Source organism: Hemitrygon akajei, unplaced genomic scaffold (assembly GCF_048418815.1).
Source record: "Hemitrygon akajei unplaced genomic scaffold, sHemAka1.3 Scf000050, whole genome shotgun sequence".
In the NCBI taxonomy this organism is placed as follows: domain Eukaryota; kingdom Metazoa; phylum Chordata; class Chondrichthyes; order Myliobatiformes; family Dasyatidae; genus Hemitrygon; species Hemitrygon akajei.
The window spans coordinates 1,088,601-1,110,315 of NW_027331936.1; the positions used below are offsets into that span (position 1 = coordinate 1,088,601).

The following is a 21,715-nucleotide window of genomic DNA, read 5'->3' on the forward strand; positions in this document are numbered from 1 at the left end:
CGGCACAGCCGGACACATAACAGGGGACTTTACATCCCGCAACACTGGATTCAGTGATGAACCCCGTGATTAATGTTGTTGTCCCACTGAAAAATCCATTAAGGTGCTTTTAAATACTAGCGCTCCCCCACAGGTGACGTCACACAGCTCCCCCCCACTCGCCTGACGTCACACATGGGCTCCCCACAGCAGGATCTGCCCTGACGGGCGCGGTGTCTTTCGTCACCCACGTGCTGCTAATAATTAAGTGTTTATAAACATAGACTGATTTAACTGAAACCCGCACATTTCCTGTGTGGGTCTGAATTGTGTGTCGGGATGGGATGGGAATCGAAATTATAACCCTGAGAACTCTGTGACCTGGGGCTGGAGGGAAAGGGATCGGGGAAGATATGGAGGGAAAAACTAAATACGAGTCTGGTGTAAATATGGACATAATATAGGGAAATAATGAAATAATTTGGGAAATGCGGCGGTGGGTCGGGCAATATGTGTAGGGGGAGGAACAGTCACCGAGTCACGTGATCCTGTTTTACCGCGGATCGTCAGCATTTTCCGAGGCTCCGCCCAACGCCCGTGACGCAATAAGCAGATTGCGCATGCTCACATTCCCGGGAAAGGCAGTGTGTTTTCGTTCTTTGTGAAAGCGGGACGGCGGTGAGATCGGGATGGGGAGGGGTTCTCGCCCCCTTGGACGGGGAGCCGGAGACGGATTATTCTCTGCGGGGCAACACCAACAATTTTCCTTCGGTAAGTATTGAAGCCGGTCCCGATCGGGGAGGTCTGACGTTGGGTAGTGAGTTAACTTTCCCGAACTCAAACAAGAGAAAATCTGCAGATGCTGGAAATGCGAGCAACGCGCACAAAATGCTGGAGGAACTCAGCAGGCCGGGCAGAATCTAGGGGAAGAATACAGTCGCCATTACCGGCCGAAACACTTCGGCAGGACTGGAGAATAAAAGGTCGGGGTGGGGAGGGAGAGAGAAACACAAGGTGATCGGTGAAACCTGAAGGGGGAGGGGATGAACTTTCCCGAACTGGCGGCCTCGCCTCGCTTCCTTCACAGAATCTGCCGGGGTCGGTCCGGGTTGTGAGACATTCACACCGAACCGTCTGAGATGAGCCGCCGCTCAGCCCCTGTTGTTCTGGTCCTATTAGCAGGATGACGTAAACATGTTTCTATATTGTTACTGACAGAGAATTGTATAATTTGTGTTCCGTGTGTTATCTGAATGTACTTGCCTGTGATGCTGCCACAAGCCAGTGTTTCTCTGTACCTGTACCTTCCCGTACTTGTACACTTGGCAATAAATTCAACAGGATCTGAGAAATCTCAGTGAGATTTGATTCGTGATGATCATTTTGGCAGCTCGGTAGGTCGAATGTATGAGACAGTACACTGTTAAATGCAAAACCCTGAACAGTATCGATGATCAGAGGGATCTTCGACTCCAAGTTCATCGTTCCCTGAAAGAGACTGCACAGATTGATCGGATGGTTAAGAAGGCAAATGGCATGGTTGTCTTTATTAGTTGAAGCATTGAGTTCAAAAGTCGGGAAGTTGTGTTGCAGCTTTATAAAACTAGTTAAACCACATCTGGAGTGTTTCATACAGTTCTGGTCGCCCCCATTCTCGGAAGGATATCGGGGCTTTGGAGTGGGCGCAGAAAAGGTTTACCAGGATATTGCCTGGATTAGAGGGCCTGAGTTTTAACGGGAGGTTGGACAAAATTGTGTTGTTTTCTCCGGAGCTGTGCCAGCTGGGGTGAGACTGGATAGACGTTTATAAGATTACCAGAGGGTTAGAAGCCATGTCTTAGAAAGGCAGCGTCCATCAGCAAGGACCTCCAGCACCCAGGGCATGTGGTTTTCTCAATGTTACCAGCAGGTCAGGAGGTACAGAAGTCTGAAGGCTCACACTCAGTGATTCAGGAACAGTTTCTTCCCCTCTGCCATCCGATTGCTAAATGGATATTGAACCCTTGAACACTACCTCACATTTAAAATATATAGTATTTCTGTTTGTTGAACGATTTTTAATTTATTCACAGAAACATAGAAAACCTACAGCACAATACAAGACCTTCGGCCCACAAAGTTGTGCCAACATGTCCCTACCTTAGGAATTACTATGGTTACCCATAGCCCTCTATTTTTCTAAGCTAGTATTTCTTTATTTTTCGCCAGTGTCTCCAGGTACCTATCCAAAAGACCATATTCTACCCACCTCCACCACCGTTGCTGGTAGCCAATTCCACACACTCACCAACCACTCCCTGAGTAAAAAAAACTTATCCGTAACATTTCCACTGCAACTACTCCCCAGCACCTTAAACCTGTGCTGTCTTTTCATAACCATTTCAGACCTTCAGACCTGGGAAAAAGTCTCTGACTATCCACATGATCAATGCCTCTCATCATTTTATACACCTCTATCAGGTCACCTCTCATCCTCCATTGCTCCAAGTAGAAAAGGCCGAGTTCTCTCAAACTATTCTAATAAGGCGTGCTCCCCAATCCAGGCAACATCCGTGAATATCCACTGCACCATTTCTATGGTTTCCACATGCTTTGTGTAGTGAGGCAACCAGTATTGAGCACAGAGGGGTGTGACCAGCATCACATATAGCTGCAACATTACCTCTCGGCTCCTAAATTCAATCCTACGATTGATGAAGGTCAATGCATCATATGCCTTCTTAACCACAGAGTCAAACCTGCGTAGCAACTTTGAGTGTCCTATGGACTGGGACCCCAGGATCCCTCTGATCCTCCACACTGCCAAGAGTCTTACCATTAATGTTATATTCTGCCATCATGTTTGACCTAACAAAATGAACCACTTCACACTTATCTTGGTTGAACTCCATCTGCCACTTTTCAGCCCATTTTTGCATCCTATCAATGTCCCACTGAAACCTCTGACACTATCCACAACTCCCCCAACCTTTGTGTCATCAGCAAACTTGCTAACCCATCCCTCCACTTCCTCATCCAGGTCATTTATCAAAATCACAAAGAGTAAGGGTCCCAGATATACTGTAAATGATTTAGTTGTTTATTTTTATTATTTTATTTTGTTTTTTTTTCTTTCTATAATATATATTGCATTGAACAGCTGCTGCACAGTTTTCAAATTTCATGACACACACCGGTGATAATAAATCTGATTCTGAGTGGACAGACAATCTATTTTTCCTGGGGGTTGAAATGTCCAATATATTTATGGTGAGAGGAGATGTAAGCAGCAAGTTTGTTTCTTTACACAGAACGGTGGGTAGATGGAAAACTCTGCCTGGGGTGGGAGACCCGACTGGTCACGTGATCCCGTTTGCCCCTCCCATTGATAATACAGAATCTGAGGCCACAAACCAGGCACGCCTGGGATCCTCTTCAGTTTGCGTATAAGGAGAAGGTGGGAGTGGAGGATGCTATCACGTATCTGCTGCACAAATCACTCTTCACCTAGATGGGGTCAGTTGTGCTGTGAGGATTACATTCCTTGACTTCTCTAGTGCCTTTAACACCATCCAGCCCAAGATCTTAAGGCATAAACTAACGGAGATGGGAGTAGACTCTCACATGGTGGATTGGACAGTGGATTACTTGACAGATAGACCTCAGTATGTGCGGTTGGGAGACTGTAAGTCTGACACAGTGGTCAGCAGCACAGGAGCGCCGCAGGGAACCGTACTCTCTCCGGTCCTGTTCACTTTGTACACATCAGACTTCCAATATAACTCAGAGTCCTGCCATGTGCAGAAGTTCGCTGATGACACGGCCATAGTGGGGTGCATCAGGAATGGACAGGAGGAGGAGTATAGGAAACTGATACAGGACTTTGTGATATGGTGCAACTCAAACTACCTGCATCTCAATATCACCAAGACCAAGGAGATGGTAGTGGACTTCAGGAGATCTAAGCCTCATATGGAGCCAGTGACCATTAATGGAGAATGTGTGGAGCAGGTTAAGACCTACAAGTATCTGGGAGTACAGTTAGATGAGAAGCTAGACTGGACTGCCAACACAGATGCCTTGTGCAGGAAGGCACAGAGTCGACTGTACTTCCTTAGAAGGTTGGCGTCATTCAATGTCTGTAGTGAGATGCTGAAGATGTTCTATAGGTCAGTTGTGGAGAGCGCCCTCTTCTTTGTGGTGGCGTGTTGGGAGGAAGCATTAAGAAGAGGGACGCCTCACGTCTTAACAACCTGGTAAGGAAGGCGGGCTCTGTCGTGGGCAAAGTACTGGAGAGTTTAACATCGGTAGCTGAGAGAAGGGCGCTGAGTAGGCTACGGTCAATTATGGAAAACCCTGAACATCCTCTACATAGCACCATCCTGAGACAGAGAAGCAGTTTCAGCGGCAGGTTACTATCGATGCAATGCTCCTCAGACAGGATGAAGAGGTCAATACTCCCCAATGCCATTAGGCTTTACAATTCAACCGCCAGGACTTAAGAACTTTTTAAAAACTATTATTAATGCTTTTTGAGAAAGTGATTTAGATGAATATCATATTATTACTGAGTTAAGTATTGTATGTAATTAGTTTTGATACAACAAGTGTATGGGACATTGGAAAAAATGTTGAATTTCCCCATGGGGATGAATAAAGTATCTATCTATCTATCTATCTATCTATCTATCTATCTATCTATCTATCATTTAACAGCAGATGTGCAACAGCTGTGCATCTGTTTCTGCGGCCCTGCCCTCCGGATGATGTGACACTCACTTCGTGCATGTTCACTGTCTCCGGCCGGGCGATGTTTTCTTTTCTGCTCAGTGATGAAGTGCATCATCTGTGGGATCGAGGGAAGGGTCCTCACCTCCTGGGTCGGGGAGCCAGGGCTCGGGATCACTGTCTGTGGGCCGAAGATATTGCGTTCCCATCGGTGAGTATTGAGACCGATCCCAAGCGGGGAGATCCGATGTTGGCCGTGAGCCCCGAACTGAGGACCAATTACTCATTTATTTTCCGATTATCTGGTCTGGTCAAAAATGTGTAGACTTCACTTAATCTGCATTGAACGAACCAAACCTGAAGCCCAGGCTGTCTATTTCCGCAGAGTTGAAATGGGAGACCCACCAACAGATCACGTGAGGCTGTTTACTGCAGATCTTCCCTACCCTTCACTTTGTGATGATAGATGACGTGGTGTGTGCTTAGAGTCCCCGGATGGGTCAGGATGCTTCCTCTATGTTGTGTTGGGGAATCTGATGTTGGTCACTGAGTCCCGTTAACTTCCCCCAACTCGCCTCTTTTCCTGAGGCTGCTCACATTTGTCCTTGAGCTTTCTGGCTGTTGTGTCTTCTCCCGGACTGGGGTGGGTGAGAAAGGAGAACGTTCCAGGTTGTGGGGATCTTTGATTTCACTGCCTGCTTTACCGAGGGACTGGGAAGTCTAGGGGCTGAATGGTTTCTGTGATGTGCACATGGCCGAGTGGTTAAGCAATCTGAAGGTCATGAGTTTGAGCCTCAGGCCAGGCAGTGTGTTGTATCCTTGAGCATGGCACTTAACCACACATTGCTCCTGCACGTTTATAGCCCAGATGGATCAAATCACCAAATCCTGTTCCTGTGTCTTATGTATTACCATGACAGAATGATGGCTCCGTCTTATCCCATATTGTTTTGTAATGTGTGAGGGACAATAAAAGATTGTTCACTGAGATTATTATATTTGGCTTCAATGTTTAAATTTCAGTGAGTTTTGTTCTTAGTAACATTAAGCAGAAATGTTTGCTTCTCCTTTTCATTGTTAATGTGCTTCATTATCTCTCTGGTTAATGTTAGACCTGCGGTGAGAGGTTTATTGGAAGAAAAACCCCAACTGGAAGCCAACCACGGCTGAAGATGTGGAAATAGCAACAAGTGAACCAGCCCGAGGACTGAGAGCATCAACTGGAGAGAACAACTCTGAATCAGCTGACTTGGAGTTCCCAGTGAGTCAGTGAGGAGGAAGTTTGGTGAGTCTCATTTACTCAAACACTGGTCCTTTATACATTACATACCTGTACAATAGAAGGTGGGAAATAGTTGGTGAGACTGAATGTGCCCAGAAGAACCATTTATGCCTCTGTCAGACACAGTTGCAATCACACCAGGTCTGGTAATGTGCTTCCAGCAGCCCAGCCCTTTAAAATCACTCGCATTTTGTGGAAGTCAAAGCTGGATAAAGCGGTGGAAATCGGGCAGAATCTCAAGTTGCTGGAGATCTGCACTAAAAACTGAAAATGAAGTCATCCTGACAAAATGTTATTAACCTGAATTGTAAAGATTGTTCCTCTCCCCACAGCTGTTCCTTACATGCTGAGCAGTTTGGTAATACCAATTTCTTTTTATTACATTCACTCTGGATTAGTTTATGTTTCCTGAAATGTACCGTTTTTAATGTGGAAGTGGAAATGGCTCACTCTGTGATAGTTGAACAATAAAGTAACCACAACTTTTCCCTGCAAATTACCCTGGTACCAATTAGCTTGTTATTCCTAGAAATGTGTTCAGTACAGTTGTTGCGAACAAGGTTTACAAGAATAATCTCAGGAATGTTCGGCGTTATGTTTGAGGAACATTTGATGGTTCTGGACCTGTGCTCAATGGAGTTCAGGGGGACAGTGGGGGTGGTGGGGGATGTTTGGTTAAGTAAACCTACCAAATGCTGAAAAGCCTGGATACAGTGGACATGGAGAGGATGTTTCCATTAGACTGTGATCTGATGGCACAGTATTGGAATAAAGAAGCTTCCGTTTAAAACTGAGAGGAGAAATAAAATTTGGCCAAATGATGTCTGATCTGTGGAATTTGTTGCCACAGAGGTTGGTTGAGGCTGCCATTTGGGTATATTTATCACAGAGATTAACATATTCATGATTGGTGAGTAGCTCAGGGTTACAGGAGGAAGGCAGGAATATGGTGTTGGAATAAACATCAGCCATGGTTGAGTGGTGGGCAGACCAGATGGATCGAATCACCTAATTCTGTTCCTGTGTCTTATGTCTTACCATGACTGAATGATGGCTCCTTCTTATCCCATATCATTCTGTGACATGTGAGGGACAATAAAAGATTGTTCACTGAGATCATTAAATCTGCCTTCAGTGTTTAAATTTCAGTGAGTTTTGTCGTTAGTAACATTAAGCAGAAATGTTTAGTTCTCCTTTTCATTATTAATGTGCTTCATTGTCTCTCTGGTTAAAGTTAGACCTGTGGTGAGAGGTTTATTGGAAGAAAGATCACGACTGAAGACGAGGGAATAGCAACAAGTGAAGCAGCCCGAGGATTGAGAGCATCAACTGGAGAGAACACATCTGACTCGGAGATTCCAGTGATTCAGTCAGGAGAAAGTTTGGTGAGTCTCATTTACTCAAACACTGGTCCTTTAGACATTACGTACCTGTACAAAGGAAAGTAGGAAATATTTGGGAGTGAGACAGAATGTGCCCAGAAGAACCTGTTATGCCAGTATCAGTCTGACCCAGTTGTGAAGAAGCCCCCCCTTATATTCCCTTTAAACTTTTCGCCCTTCACCCTTAATCCATGTCCTCTGGTTTTTTTTTCTCCCCTAGCCTCAGTGGATAAAGCCTGCTTGCATTCACTCTATCTGTACCCATCATAATTTTATATACCTCTATCAAGTCTCCCCTCATTCTTCTACACTCCTAGGAATGAAGTCCTAAACTATTCAACCTTTCTCTGTAACTCAGTTTCTCAAGTCCCGGCAACATCCTCATAATCCTTCTCTGCACTCTTTCAGCCTTATTAATATCCTTCCTGTAATTCGGTGACCACAGCTGCACACGATACTCCAAATTCGGCTTCACCAATGCCTTATACAACCTCACCATAACATTCCAATTCTTATACTCAATACTTTGATTTACAAAGGTCAATGTATCAAAAGCTCTCTTTACTACCCTATCTACCCGTGACGCCACTTTTGGGGAATTTTGTATCAGTATTCCTAGATCCCTCTGTTCTACTGCACTCCTCAGTGCCCCACCATCTACCTTATATGTTCTACATTGGTTTTTCCTTCCAAAGTGCAACACCTCACACTTGTCTGTATTAAACTCCATCTGCCATTTTTCAGCCCATTTTTCTAGCTGGTCCAGATCCCTTTGCAAGCTTTGAAAACCTTCCTCACTGACCACTACACCTCCAGTCTTTGTATCATCAGCAAATTTGCTGATCCAATTTACCAAATTATCATCCAGATCATTGATAAAGATGACAAATAACAATGGACCCAGCATTGATCCCTGTGGCACACCACTAGTCAGAGGCCTCCACTCAGAGAAACAATCCTCCACTACCAATCTCTGGCTTCTCCCATTGAGCCAATGTCTAATCCAATTTACTACCTAATCTCCCATGCGGGACCTTGCCAAAAGCCTTACTGAAGTCCATGTAGACAACATCTGCTGCCTTGCCTTCATCCACTTTCCTTGTAACCTCCTCAAAACACTCTAATAGATTTATTAAACTTGACCTACCACACACAAAGCCATGTTGACTCTCCCTAATGTCCCTGTCTATCTAAATAATTGTCGATCCTGTCTCTCAGTACTCCTTCCAATATTTTACCCACTACCAACATCAAACTTACCAGCCTATAATTTCGAGAATTACTTTTAGAGCCTTTTTTAAGCAATGGAACAACATGAGCTATCCTCCAATCCTCTGGCACCTCACCCGTAGATAATGACATTTAAATATATCTGCCAGGGCCCCTGCAATTTCAACACTCGTCTCCTTCATGGTCCGAGGGAATACCCTGTCAGGTCCTGGAGATTTATCTACTCGCCTCAAGGTAGCAAGGCCCTCCTCCTCTTCTCTCTGTATAGGTTCCATGACCTCAATACTTGTTTGCCTTATTTCCATTGACTCCATGCCAGTTTCCTTAGTAAATTCAGACACAAAAAAACCATTTAACATCTCCCCAATTTCTTTTGGTTCCATACATAGCCCACCACTCTGATCTTCAAGATGACCAATTTTATCCCTTAACTATCCTTTTGCTATTACTATACCTGTGGAAGCTCTTACTATCCTTCACCTTGACTGCCAACGCTACCTCATGTCTTCTTTCAGCCCTCCTGATTTCTCCCTTAAGTATTTGTTTGCACTTTTTATACTACTCAAGTACCTTCTTTGCTCCCTGTTTCTTACACATGTCATACATCTCTCTCTTCTTTATCAGAGTTCCAATATCCATCGAGAACCAAGGTTCCTTATTCTTATTCACTTTGCCTTTAATCCTGAGACTTTGTTCCCAGGGTGTCCTCATGGGCCGTCCAGAAATGATTTCAGCTGGTGACAGCCCTGTTTTCCCCTGTGGGGTAACCCTCATGTGGAATCAGGCTAATGGTCGGACCTTCAACCAAGTGAGTCCAGTCTCCGCTGTTAATCTGGCCAATTTACTCTTCAGAGTGCCATTGGCTCTTTCCACTATACCGGCGGTCCATGGGTGGTATACACAGTGGAATTGTTGCTTGATAGCTAGTTTGTTACATACCCCTTCGTTTGCTTTCACCATAAAGTGTGGGCCATTGTCAGAGCTCAGCATCTCTGGCAGGCCGTACCTGGGAATTATTTCTCGTAATAATACATTCACAACAGTCACAGCAGTATTGATGGCAGTTGGAATAGCTTCAATCCATCTACTAAACACATCTATAATAACCTAAGCAACATCTGTAGCAATGTGCTCTAGGAAATTCAATAAAATCAAATTGTAGACACGAAAAAGATCCACCTGTCTAGGGAGTCGTACCTGGTGTGCAGGGTACAGGTTACCAACCATTCCCTCCTTTCCCAGGTGTGTAAAATCATGTTTCTGATTGACTGATATTGGTAAAAACTATGTAGGAACACAAACCTGTCCTGCTGGGTGATCCGAAAACTTAGGCCAGGGACTTTCTGGCACCTCATATGGGACTACAGTTTGCACTCCTCCACAGAGGTGTTTCCCTGAAAAGAAATAACTTGAGGTAGCTGTAGAGTGGCGTGTAAGTTCTTTACAAAGGTGGCATTACTAATGGGGTGGCCAGAGGAAGTCAGGAATCCCCTTGTTCCTAGAGAGCCCTGTAGTCATGTACAATTCCAAATGCATAACGGGAGTCTGTGTAAACGTTCCCACTTTAGTCTGTTGCTTGGATACATGCACGAGTCAGAGCAAACAGCTCAGCCTTCTGGGCGGAGACAGCTGCTTCAAAAGATGCCTGCTCTATTACTTCACTGTCCGTCACTATCACATAGCCAGAATATCATTTTCCTGCTGGATCCACAAAAGAGCTTCCATCCTCATAAAACGTTGCCTCAGGCTAGAGGGGGTATTACAGAATGGATGGGAGAGTCTGTCCTTCTTTCACAGTGATCCGGATGGGCTAGAGGGGGTATTGCAGAATGGATGGGAGAGTCTGTCCTTCTTTCACAGTGATCCGGATGGGCTAGAGGGGGTATTGCGGAATGGATGGGAGAGTCTGTCCTCCTTTCACTGTGATCCGGACGGGCTAGAGGGGGTATTACAGAATGGATGGGAGAGTCTGTCCTTCTTTCACAGTGATCCGGATGGGCTAGAGGGGGTATTGCAGAATGGATGGGAGAGTCTGTCCTTCTTTCACTGTGATCCAGACGGGCTAGAGGGGGTATTGCAGAATGGATGGGAGAGTCTGTCCTTCTTTCACAGTGATCCGGACAGGCTAGAGGGGGTATTACAGAATGGATGGGAGAGTCTGTCCTTCTTTCACAGTGATCCGGATGGGCTAGAGGGGGTATTGCAGAATGGATGGGAGAGTCTGTCCTTCTTTCACTGTGATCCAGACGGGCTAGAGGGGGTATTGCGGAATGGATGGGAGAGTCTGTCCTTCTTTCACTGTGATCCGGACAGGAGGGCTGACTTCATGAACTGAAATTGCCCAGAGATGGGGTACAACGTCTTGGGTTCGGTCACTATTAAAAGAATGTCTTACCAGATGTCCTGTCTTCACCTCAGACTCCTTCCAGTATCGGAGTTGGCCCGCGGCCAAGTCTTGCCAGTTTCCCTTGGTGCTGGAGGCCTGTTTTGTCAGGTTGTGGGCAAGGAGCCCTAGGCTCTTTGGCTTGAACCCAGGGCAAACCCTAACGGTGGTATGGGGAACCACCAGTCCTGTCTGTCGTCAAAAGAAATCTGGAACTTCGACCAGAAATGCAATGTCGTCTCTTCCTTTAACCTCTCCAATCACCGTGACTGGGAATTTCTGTCCCTCGAGGGGTGCATAATATTGGCTTCCCTCAGTTGAGCACCATGTAGGGCCATAGCACAGAGTCACATGGGAGCTGGCCACTGGCAGACGGGATTCAAATGCAGTGGAGTCCAGAAAAAGTGCCCACCACTGGGTGATCAGAGGAAGCTATCAGTTGTTTGCAGTTCCAGCGTGCTATCCTTGTCCGTGCATAGAATCTCGACTTCCAACGGACAGAGCAAGTCTCTCACTATGAGATTACACCCCCGTCTGGTGGTGACGGTAAATGAAACCTCACACTGGTTCCCCTGGAATTCCACCTGCAGTGGCTGGGTACGTGAATACGTACGTTCCGTGCCTCTGAACCCTGACAGAGTGATTGTAGCGTCTGATAGCTGGAATCCCTTTTCCGATACTATTTCCTGATCGAGAGTGGTTGTGGTTGCCCCATATCAATCATAAACAGAACTGGAATTCCAGCAACTGTCAATATTACATTGGGCTCTTCCTGAGGGGTGGTACTCACGGTAGGAAGCATCCTTGCTTGTCAATTTCTAAACGGGTTGTTGTCCCCACCTGTCCCTTGGTAGGATTTTGTTCCCATTTCTGATCCCCAGATATAGCCCATTCACATCCTTCTTCCTGCTGAACATGTTCACTTTAAATATTAGTTCCTTTTGGGGTTGATCAGGAATCGAAAATCAGGTCCCAGTAATATGTCAAAGCTCGTCACATTCGATTTCAGTCATTGTCAGGCCAATCCATATTATCTGTTTTAATCATGTTGGCTTAGTTGGTAAGTTTTGGAGCAGTAGGGCATTAAACTGGGGGGACAGGCTTGCTCTCCTGTGAAAGTGCCGTAGCAGGCCACAAATCACTCCCAATAGTCTGGTCCCGATTCCCCAGGCTTAGGTTTGCATTCAAGTACTTTAGTGATGTTTACAGGTTGCTGGAGAGCCCTTTCCAGGGCTTGAATAATCTGGTCTGTCTGTTCATTCTCATTATGGTTTCCCGCCTGTAACTCCTGATAGGTTTGGTCTCTCAATTCTGCCTTCCATTTCCTCCCCTCAGCAGCTGAGAGAATCATGCAGCAGAGACTGAATAAATCTTGCGGGGTCATGTTAAACATTAGTGTAGTACTGTGGACACACTGAGCAAACTGTGCTGCTTTTTCTTTTCTACCTGGGGCCTGATTCATGATCATTATCATTTCTTGAGGCTTCCAGGGTGCATACACAGGAATCACTGAGCGCTGTCCCTCCTCCTGCTCGTGGATTGGGCAGCATTCATGTGGGAATTGTCTTTGTGGAGTCACTAACTCTGGGGATTTATTGGATTCTTCCCTCCCTGTCTCGGAATAATCCTGGGTATTCCCTTTCTGGATCTCAGGATGTAGTGACATCCCTTCCCTATGCCGCTGTTTTACCTGAGTGGCCACCGTATCTGGGTACTGGGAGGATTGGGGTTCGGGAGCACTGGGTGAACTTGGCCCCTGGTAAGGTAGGAGAGGTACGGTGAGTGCCCACTCCTCATCATGGTCACTGTCCTCAAACAGGGTCGATATGACAGACATGGGTTTGGGATCCCTTGTGTCCCTATCAGTTCGAACTTCAGACTGATATTCCTGCCCTTCTCTCCTATCTGGGCCGGCCTTGGTTTGCTTACGTTGTTTTTCCTGCTCTCGTTTTTTAGTGCCCATCCACCCATTCACGCTCCGCTTTTAGTGGCTCCCAACCTTTGGCGTTCCTTCTGCAGTACAGACCTCTATCCCTTTGTCACATGTATTATTCCTCCAACTTGCTGATAATATACTGTTCCACTTTACATCTTCATTCAGCCCATCTGCTCAGCACTCCCTATATTGGGATCGTGTTTGTGACTCCAAATGTTGAAGTTGAATAAAACTCGGGAGACCAGCTTCTTATCGTCACCACAGTTCATTTTCCAGCAGGAGTTTGAGACCCAGTTGTCAAAGGAAAGGCACGTAAGCACTGCCACCATCTGACAAGTGGACTGATTTAGTCAGGTTACAGCCATATATTTATACATAGTAAGCCCCATACATTCCTATTGCAAGATGTTATTTGAACTGGTACGCGCACTAAGTCTGTTGGCTCCAAACTTAATTAAATAAGAGAGTTTGCTGACTGAAGGTTTTAATTACAGATGGATATACTATCCAGTCCTTATCAGTTATTCCCTTTGCAAGGCCCTGACTTAATTACAAGCAGATGTTTATTCCTGTCCTTATCAGAGAGTCCTCCTCCCTTTACTCAAAAGAGGGTACAATGTATAATGTTATCAACTAATGAGGGTACAGTGTATATTATCATCGCTCAGTATGTCACTCTGCAAGCCACAGAGAACTGATAATGAGCCTGTCTTAGCTAACCACTGAAGACAGTGTTCACTTTGGTTCAAATATTCCTATTCAGTCCCAATTATTCTTTTAGCCAGAGGTTACATAGGTTCAAAATGATTTTATTTAATATATCCTTAATTCATCAGGAGAGTTTGGGGGAAATGTTTTTGTCTAATCTAGAAACTGGTGTCACCTGTGTGTATTGTGGCGATGCAAAAGTTGCTGTAGAACTTACAAGTGGGAAGAAGTGGAGTGATATTTGGAAATCTGACTTTTTAAAGCGTAATTTAGCAAGTAAACCACATATGCACAATGTGCAAAAGCTCTGGTAAGAAAGTCCTTCATTACCCGTTACAGTCCTGCTACATAGTTTGTTTGAGAAAGCAGATGAACTCGATCAAACCCAGAGGAAATCATAGTTCTTATCGACAGTGATTTCCTAGCTCTTAAAATGAATACCTCACTATATAAAAATCACTGTGCACATGTTGTCACTGGGTAAAAATAAGCACAGTACATGATTTATGTGCACACTGGTCATTAGAAATTAGAGGGGGTATTGGACGGAAGGTGCAGAGACTTCCAGTGTCCCTGATGCCCTCACCTACAAGATGTGCATCCAGCTGCAGCTTGTAGCCCTGCACTTGAAGGAGCTCGGACTTGAAATTGTTGAATTCTGGATCAGCTGGGAGTCAGAGGGGGTGATAGATGTGACATGAAGAGAGGTGAGTTACACCCAAGGTGCAGGACGCAGGAAACTGGGTGACAGTCAGGCAGGTGAATGAGGTTAAACAGCCATCGAAGAGTACTCTTGCGGACATCCCACACAACAGCAGGTGGACCACTTTAGAAACTGTTGGGGGGATTACCTGGCAGTGGAAAGTCAAATAAGTGTTAGGGGGTTCATTAGTTATGGGAATGGAACAAGGAGGGGACTAATATCCTAGTATTAAGGCTTGCTGGAGCTAGTGTGGTGAGAGGGTGAAGTGGTTAAAATAAGTTGTAGGGGGAATGGGAGCCAGAGTGACTGAACGGATAGTGGAGAGGGTAAATTGAGTCAAATTGAATTGACTTTATTACATACATACTTCATACACATGAGGAGTAAAAGTCTTTACGTTACTCTCCATCTAAATGTGCAATGTGTAATTTATAGTAATTTATAATATATTGTTTATACATAGCACAGTCAATATAACATCAACATGCAATTATATCAGCATGAATTAAGCAGTCTGATGGCCTGGTGGAGAATGATGTCCTGGAGCCTGTTGGTCCTTTTGCTGTGGTACCGTTTCCTGGATGATGGCAGTAGGAACAGTTTGTGGTTGTGGTGAATTGGGTCCCAAATATCCTTTGGGCCCTCTTTACACATCTGTCTCTGTAAATCTCCTGAATAGTGAGAAGTTCACATCTACAGATGCACTGGGCTGTCTGCACCACTCTCTGCAGGGTCCTGCGATTGAGGGAAGTACAGTTCTCATACCAGGCAGTGCTGCACCCAGTCAGCATGCTCTCTATTGTCTCGCTGTAGAAAGTTCTTAGGATTTGGGGCCCACAACAAGGAACTTCAACCATCTGAGGTGAAAGAGGTGCTGCTGTGCTCTTTTCGCAACACAGCCAGTACGTACAGAGCATTTGAGATCCTTGGTGATGTTTATGCTGAGGATCTTAAAGCTGTTCACCCTCTCAACCCCAGATCCATTGATGTCAATAGGGGTTCGCCTGTCTCCATTCCTCCTGTAGTACACAATCAGCTCCTTTGTTTTTGTGACAATGAGGGAGAGTTTGTTTTCTTGACACCAGTCAGATGTTGTTCAGACCTCAGATATCAATCACTCCTACCTTTTCCTTTCCAAACAAGTTTGGCCAGCTTCTCTGTCACAGAAACATGGAGGAGTTCAGTACGGAAACAGGCTATTTGGCCCATCTAGTCAATGCTAAAAATACCATTTAAGGTATCTATTGCAACTACCTGACTGGGACCATCGCCCTCCATACCCCTACCATCCAGGCTCCCATCCAAACTTCTTTCAAATGGTGAAACTGAGCTCACATGAACCCCTTGTGCTGACATCTCATGCCACACTCTCACGACCATTTCAGTAAAGAGCTTTTCCACATGCTCCCGTTAAATTTTCATCTTCCCCGCTTACCGATGACCTCGGTTGTCATCCCACACAACCTCTGTGGAAAAAGCTGCTTGCCTTTACGCTATCTGTACCCTCATAATTCTGTATACTTCCAACAAATCCTCATGCAATGTTTAATTACCTTGTCTATGTTTAGTGCATTTTTTAGGTGTATAAGATGATGAGGGGCATTGATCGTGTGGATAGCCAGAGGTTTTATTTGCAGGACTGAAATGTCTAACACGAGAGGACATAGTTTTAAGGTGCTTGGAAATAGATACCGAGGGGATGCCAGGGGTAAGTTTTTTACCCAGAGAGTGGTGGGTGCATGCACTACACTGCCAGCTATTTGTGTGAGAGTGTTTCAGTTACTGTGTGGTCATGAACCCATGCAGCTCAGTGGGAACAGGGAATAATATCAATGGAGAGAGTCAAACTGAGCCAGGTCACAGGTTGGAGATGGCAGAAATGCCCCATTCTTATAGAGACAGGAAGAGCATCAGAGAGTTTGATGGTCATTCCAGATACCAGCACTGTGCCCAGTTAGAAGGTGATTTCTCTCTCCAACTTGGGTTGAACTTCACTGTAACAGTGTGATGCCAGATCACACCTTGACAACTTATGTGAACTCATCTGAAATGTTGTCCTGCACCCATTGACAGATATTGTAAATCTTTTTACAGGTCAAAAATGACAAGGAATTTGTGTACAGGAATCTGGAGCTCAACACACCAGTTTTGCTGTCTCTGTCCAGATATTTAAGAAGTGGAGCAAGGGATTCACTCGATCATCCTTCCTGTTCAGACTGTGGGGAAGGATTCACTGAATCATCTGACCGACTGGCGCACCCGTCATTTTGCACAGGGTGGAACGATTCATCTGCTCAGACAGTGGAAATGGAATCACTCGGCCTTCTCAACTGAAGGTACATCAGCAAGTTCACACTGGGCAAGGCCATTCACCTGTTTTGTGGGTGAGAAGGGATTCAGTCAGTCTTCCCACTTGTGGACACGCAAGTCAGTTCATAGTGGGCAGAGGATGGTCATCTGTTGAATTTTGGGGAAGCATTCACTAGGTCATCTGACCTAATGGCTCACCAGCGAGTTCACACCGGTGAGAGGCCGTTCACCTGCTCGGACTGTGGGAAAGGATTCACTTGCTCATCTAAACTGAAATTACATCAGCGTGTTCACACTGGGGAGAAGCCGTTCACCTGCTCAGACTGTGGGAAGGGATTCAGCTGGTCATCTCACCTGAAGGTACATCAGCGAGTTCACACTGGAGAGAGGCCGTTCACCTGCTCAGACTGTGGGAAGGGATTCACTATGTCATCTAATCTGAAGATACATCAGAGAGTTCATACTGGAGAGAGGCCGTTCACCTGCTCAGACTGTGGGAAGGGATTTACTTGTTCATCCACACTAAAGGCACACCAGCGAGTTCACACTGGGGAGCGGCCATTCACCTGCTCGGACTGTGGGAAAGGATTCACTTGCTCATCCGAACTGAAGGTCCATCAGCGAGTTCACACTAGAGAAAGGCCATTCATCTGCTCAGACTGTGGGAAGGGATTCACTCAGTCAGCAAAGCTAAAGATTCACCAGCGAGTTCACACTGGGGAGAGGCCATTCATTTGCTCGGACTGTGGGAAGGAATTCACTTGCTCATCCGAACTGAAGGTTCATCAGCGAGTTCACACCGGGGAGTGGCCGTTCACCTGTTCATACTGTGGGAAGGGATTCAACTGGTCTTCTGAATTGAAAGCACATCAGAGATTTCACACTGGAGAGAGGCCATTTACCTGCTCAGACTGTGGGAAGGGATTCACTATGTCATCTAATCTGAAGATACATCAGAGAGTTCATACTGGAGAAAGGCCATTCACTTGCTCAGTCTGTGGGAGGGGATTTACTTGCTCATCCAACCTAATGGCTCACCAGCGAGTTCACACTGTGGAGCGGCCGTTCACCTGCTTAGACTGTGGGAAGGGATTCACTCGCTCATCCGAACTGAAGTTACATCAGCAAGTTCACACTGGGGAGCGGCCGTTTGCCTGCTCAGACTGTGGGAAGGGATTCACACTGTCATCCCAGCTACTGAGTCACCAGTCAGTTCATACTGGGGAGTGGCCATTCACCTGCTCGGACTGTGGGAAGGGATTCACTCAGTCAGTTCAACTGAAGGTACATCAGCGAGTTCACACCGGGGAGAGGCCATTCACCTGCTCTGTCTGTGGGAAGGGATTCAATTGGTCATCTCACCTGCAGAGACACCAGTCAGCCCACACAGGGAAATGGCCATTCACCTGCTCAGTCTGTGGGAAGGGATTCACTTGGTCATCTAAACTGAGTAGACATCAGCAAATTCACACTGGAGAGAGGCCATTCACTTGCTCTGTCTGTGGGAAGGGATTCACTGAGTCATCCGAACTGAAGGTACATCAGCGAGTTCACACTGGGGAGAGGCCGTTCACCTGCTCAGTGTGTGGGAAGGGATTCATTCGGTCATCTACACTGAAAGTACATCAGCGAAATCACACTGGGGAGAGGCCGTTCACCTGCTCAGACTGTGGGAAGGGATTCACTCGGTCATCCACCCTACAAACACACCGTTCAGTTCACACTAGGGAGAGGCGAATCACCTGTTCAGACTGTGGGAAGGGATTCACTTCGTCATCTCAACTGGAGAGACACCAGCAAGTTCACACTGGATAGAGGATGATCTCCTGCTCAGAGTTTTGCATAAGATTCTCTCAACCAAATCAACTGAATGTGCATCATTGAGTTCACACTGGGGAGAGGCTGTTCACCTGCTGTGAATGTGGGAAGCGATTCACTCAGTCATCTAACCTTATGCAACTCTCACTTCGGCTAGCAGCTGAACTTTTGGAGTGATAACTCCCCAACCCAGCCAACTTAAGAAATCTCATTCGGGTGGATGCTTCATGATGTGTCCCGTTCCTAATCAGTACACTGAAATAACAAACTGTACACAATATGTGATTAAACAATTGAGATTTATAATTCTTACTTTGACTATAGGGTTAGTAAAGAAAACAAAAAGAAAGAAAAAGGGCCCACTCTCTCCATTCACGTCTTCTCATCTCTCCCCAGCAAAAGGTGGTGAAATTCTCTCTTCCAGACTCACAGGAAAGAACAACATTTCTGCCATTGGATAGCCCCGCATTCCCAAACCCTGTTATCTCTAGTCATAACCTAAATATTGCTGCTACAGAGAAACAATTACCTCAGCAGTGAAACATTGCATAGAGGCCATTACGTTAGCAGTGAAATCTTACAGCATGTTATACTTGTGACTCACCGCCGGGTTCACACTGGGGAGGAAGTTTCAATGAGCTGCATGCTGGATATTTGTCCATCACTGTTGCTGAATTCTATTTCGAGAGTGACTGTCGGTGCTGAACTCTGCAATTATTGCTGCTGCTCACCACACCCAGTTCTGCACCCTGGTCACTGGGCATGGGAGGAGTTTCTTCTGCTGCCTTTAATGGGGCTGGAGTTTAATATTCTGCATCTGAGACAAATAAATCAGTTCTATTTTAAACTTTGTCTTTGGAACTCAGTGAGTTTACAACACAACTAGTGTACTCAGGCCGGCTGGACCCTGCCAGTGATTCTGTTCCTTGACAGTCCTTTTAAATCCTCCCCTATTGTTCATCTCCTGCTTCCCTGTGGTGATGGGTTCCAAACAGTCACCATGCTGTGGGTGAAGAGGTTTCCCTTAACTTTTCTGCAGACTGAAGAAGTCGCACGGATTGCAGTTCTGTCTGAGATGTTCTTCACCCCTCAAGTCTCTGGGCTGACGAAGAATGACATTGGGAGTTAACCTCCTTATTCAGGGCTCACTTCCATATTTTGGGCCATTTTCCCTGCTTCTAAAGGGTTGTTCAAAACACCACTGTCCTCTAAAGACTGAAAGCAGAATGGAAAACCATCCATTGGATGTTCAACGAAGCAGGGTCAGAAACCAGAGGCGGGTCCGCACAGAGCAGAGTTTGGGGCTCTGGACAATGGTCGGGATAAGAATGTATGATGAGGAGAAGGGAATCAGCAGCAGGGCGTGGCAACAAATGACAGAGTAGCAAGATTTGGAAGCTCATTTGACAGAAAATAATTCAGTTGTCTGACTGACAACACAGACAATGCCTGTTGTGAGATTCCCCATTTGTTGAGGCACGTGTGTGTTGAGAATGGTGATATCTATTGAAGCAGTTGTTCCTGCTTGTTTATTATATCCGGATAGTTATTTTAGATTAACCTGTCTGTTATAATGTATTGATTATAATATAAATTGTGAGATTCTGTCCCTAACTGGATATGGGTTCAATTTATGGTGCCTTAATGAGGTGATGGAGGTCATTCATGAGTTTGTATTTTAAAGCAAGATTTTGGTGAATGATATTTGCCACTTGATTGTACCTGCATAAGTAATCAGATTGAGTTAATCTGCTGCAGGATCCTAGGAATATGTTGGATTGTGTCTGGTTTCTCTTGGCATTTTCTGCATTTATTGCCTTGTTTGTTTGTATTGTATGTATTTGTGAGTTTTCTTGTTAACCACCTTGTCCTGTATTTCTGCAAGGAATCCCTCTGTTTCTGGGAAGAGGTGTCCAACTCTCAGTCAGGTGCTCGATGCTTCCTTTTCAACATCTTGTCTGCTCAGATTGTTGGGATGTCTCCCATGGAGGGTCATTCTCATTCCATTTGTTAATGTTTTCTTCCATATTGATTATTCATTTTTCTGAGTTGGCCTCTCATTTAAGTTTTCTGGTCTTCTTAGCACAATTGCATATACACACTTGGAGTGCTGAATCCTGTGTACTTTTGAAGAAAATATATACTTAAAAGTTTTATCTGACTGTTGTGTGAATTTTTTTTTCATTCATGTTATTCCTCTTCCTCCTGTCTAAGGTATTGTTTGAGTGTAAGTAGTCTTTTCTGGAGTTTTCTAAAGTTCTTATTTATCTTTGTAAATTTTACTGATTGAAGTGGGACTAAGGTATTTTTATTTTAAAAAAGTCAATGTCGGTATTGATGAAAGTGTTTATTGCCTTTGTTGTATTTGTTAATTATTGAGCTCTGTTTGGCAGGTTTTCTTAAGCCTCGAACTAAATTTTGTCAAAGGTTCTCCCTATTTCACACTATTTTCTATTGTCTTTGCTTGTTGATATTCCAGGTATGTGGGTATCAAGAGTCCTGGTGAAGGGTCTTGGCCTGAAATGTTGATTCCCATCCATAGATGCTGCCTGACATGCTGAGCTCCTCCAGCACTTTGTGTGTAGTTCTCTAGATTTCTAGCATCTGCAGGTCCTCTTGTTTCCCCACATACTTATTTTTCTTGAAATAACAAGTCGGTTGTAGTGTCGTGTAGCTCTGTTGGTAAAATATTAAATAAAAACATGAGAAAGAGGTGGCACAGGGTTAGAAGATGTAGAATATCAGTGGGTAGAATTAAGGAAGAGCAAATGTAAAACAAAATCCCTGATGGGAATTGTTTCGAGCCCCTCAAACAGTAGTAAGTATGTGGTCCACAAATTACAAAGGGAGATAGAAAACGCTTGCCAAAAGTGTAATGTTAGGATAGTCATGGGGATTGTCATGCAGGTGATTAGGAAAATTAGGATGGTGTTGGTCTGAAGAGGAGGAATTCCTAGAATGCCTACAAGATGCTTTTTTAGAGCAGCTCGTGGTTGAGCCCAGTTGGGGATCAGCTATCCAGGATTGGGAGTTGTAATGAACTGGAACTAATTAGGTCACTGAAGTTCAAAGAACCCTTAGAAATTACAAATCACTATATTATTAGAATCACAGAGCCAAGCAGCACTGAAACAGGCCCATCAGCCCTTGCAGTCAATGCCGACCTGTTTTTGTTGTTACTGCCTAGTTCCAACTACCTGCACCAGAGCCTCCATACACCTCCCATCCACGTCCTCACCCAAATTCCTCTTTAGTGTCTAAATCAAACCCACATCCT

At 45.2% G+C, this 21,715-nt stretch overlaps 1 protein-coding gene across 2 annotated transcripts; it reads left to right on the forward strand.

Moving 5' to 3' along the window:
• Nucleotides 1–619: 619 nt before the first annotated feature.
• LOC140721142 (uncharacterized) lies at nucleotides 620–20,592 on the forward strand. 2 transcript variants are annotated; one of them, XM_073036021.1, is made up of 4 exons: nucleotides 620–750; nucleotides 5,799–5,971; nucleotides 7,203–7,353; nucleotides 16,405–20,592. In XM_073036021.1, the coding sequence occupies exon 4, from the start codon at nucleotides 16,810–16,812 to the stop codon at nucleotides 18,433–18,435; it is 1,626 nt and encodes a 541-aa protein (XP_072892122.1). In that variant the 5' UTR covers nucleotides 620–750; nucleotides 5,799–5,971; nucleotides 7,203–7,353; nucleotides 16,405–16,809; the 3' UTR covers nucleotides 18,436–20,592. The 2 variants fall into 2 exon arrangements, with proteins under 2 accessions (XP_072892122.1, XP_072892123.1); XM_073036022.1 differs by having other exon boundaries at nucleotides 7,207–7,353.
• The last annotated feature ends 1,123 nt before the right edge of the window (nucleotides 20,593–21,715 follow it).

Bases quoted from the DNA above. Each gene is read 5' to 3' on its own strand.
- LOC140721142 (XM_073036021.1), top strand. From the start codon at position 16,810: ATGGCTCACCAGCGAGTTCACACCGGTGAGAGGCCGTTCACCTGCTCG.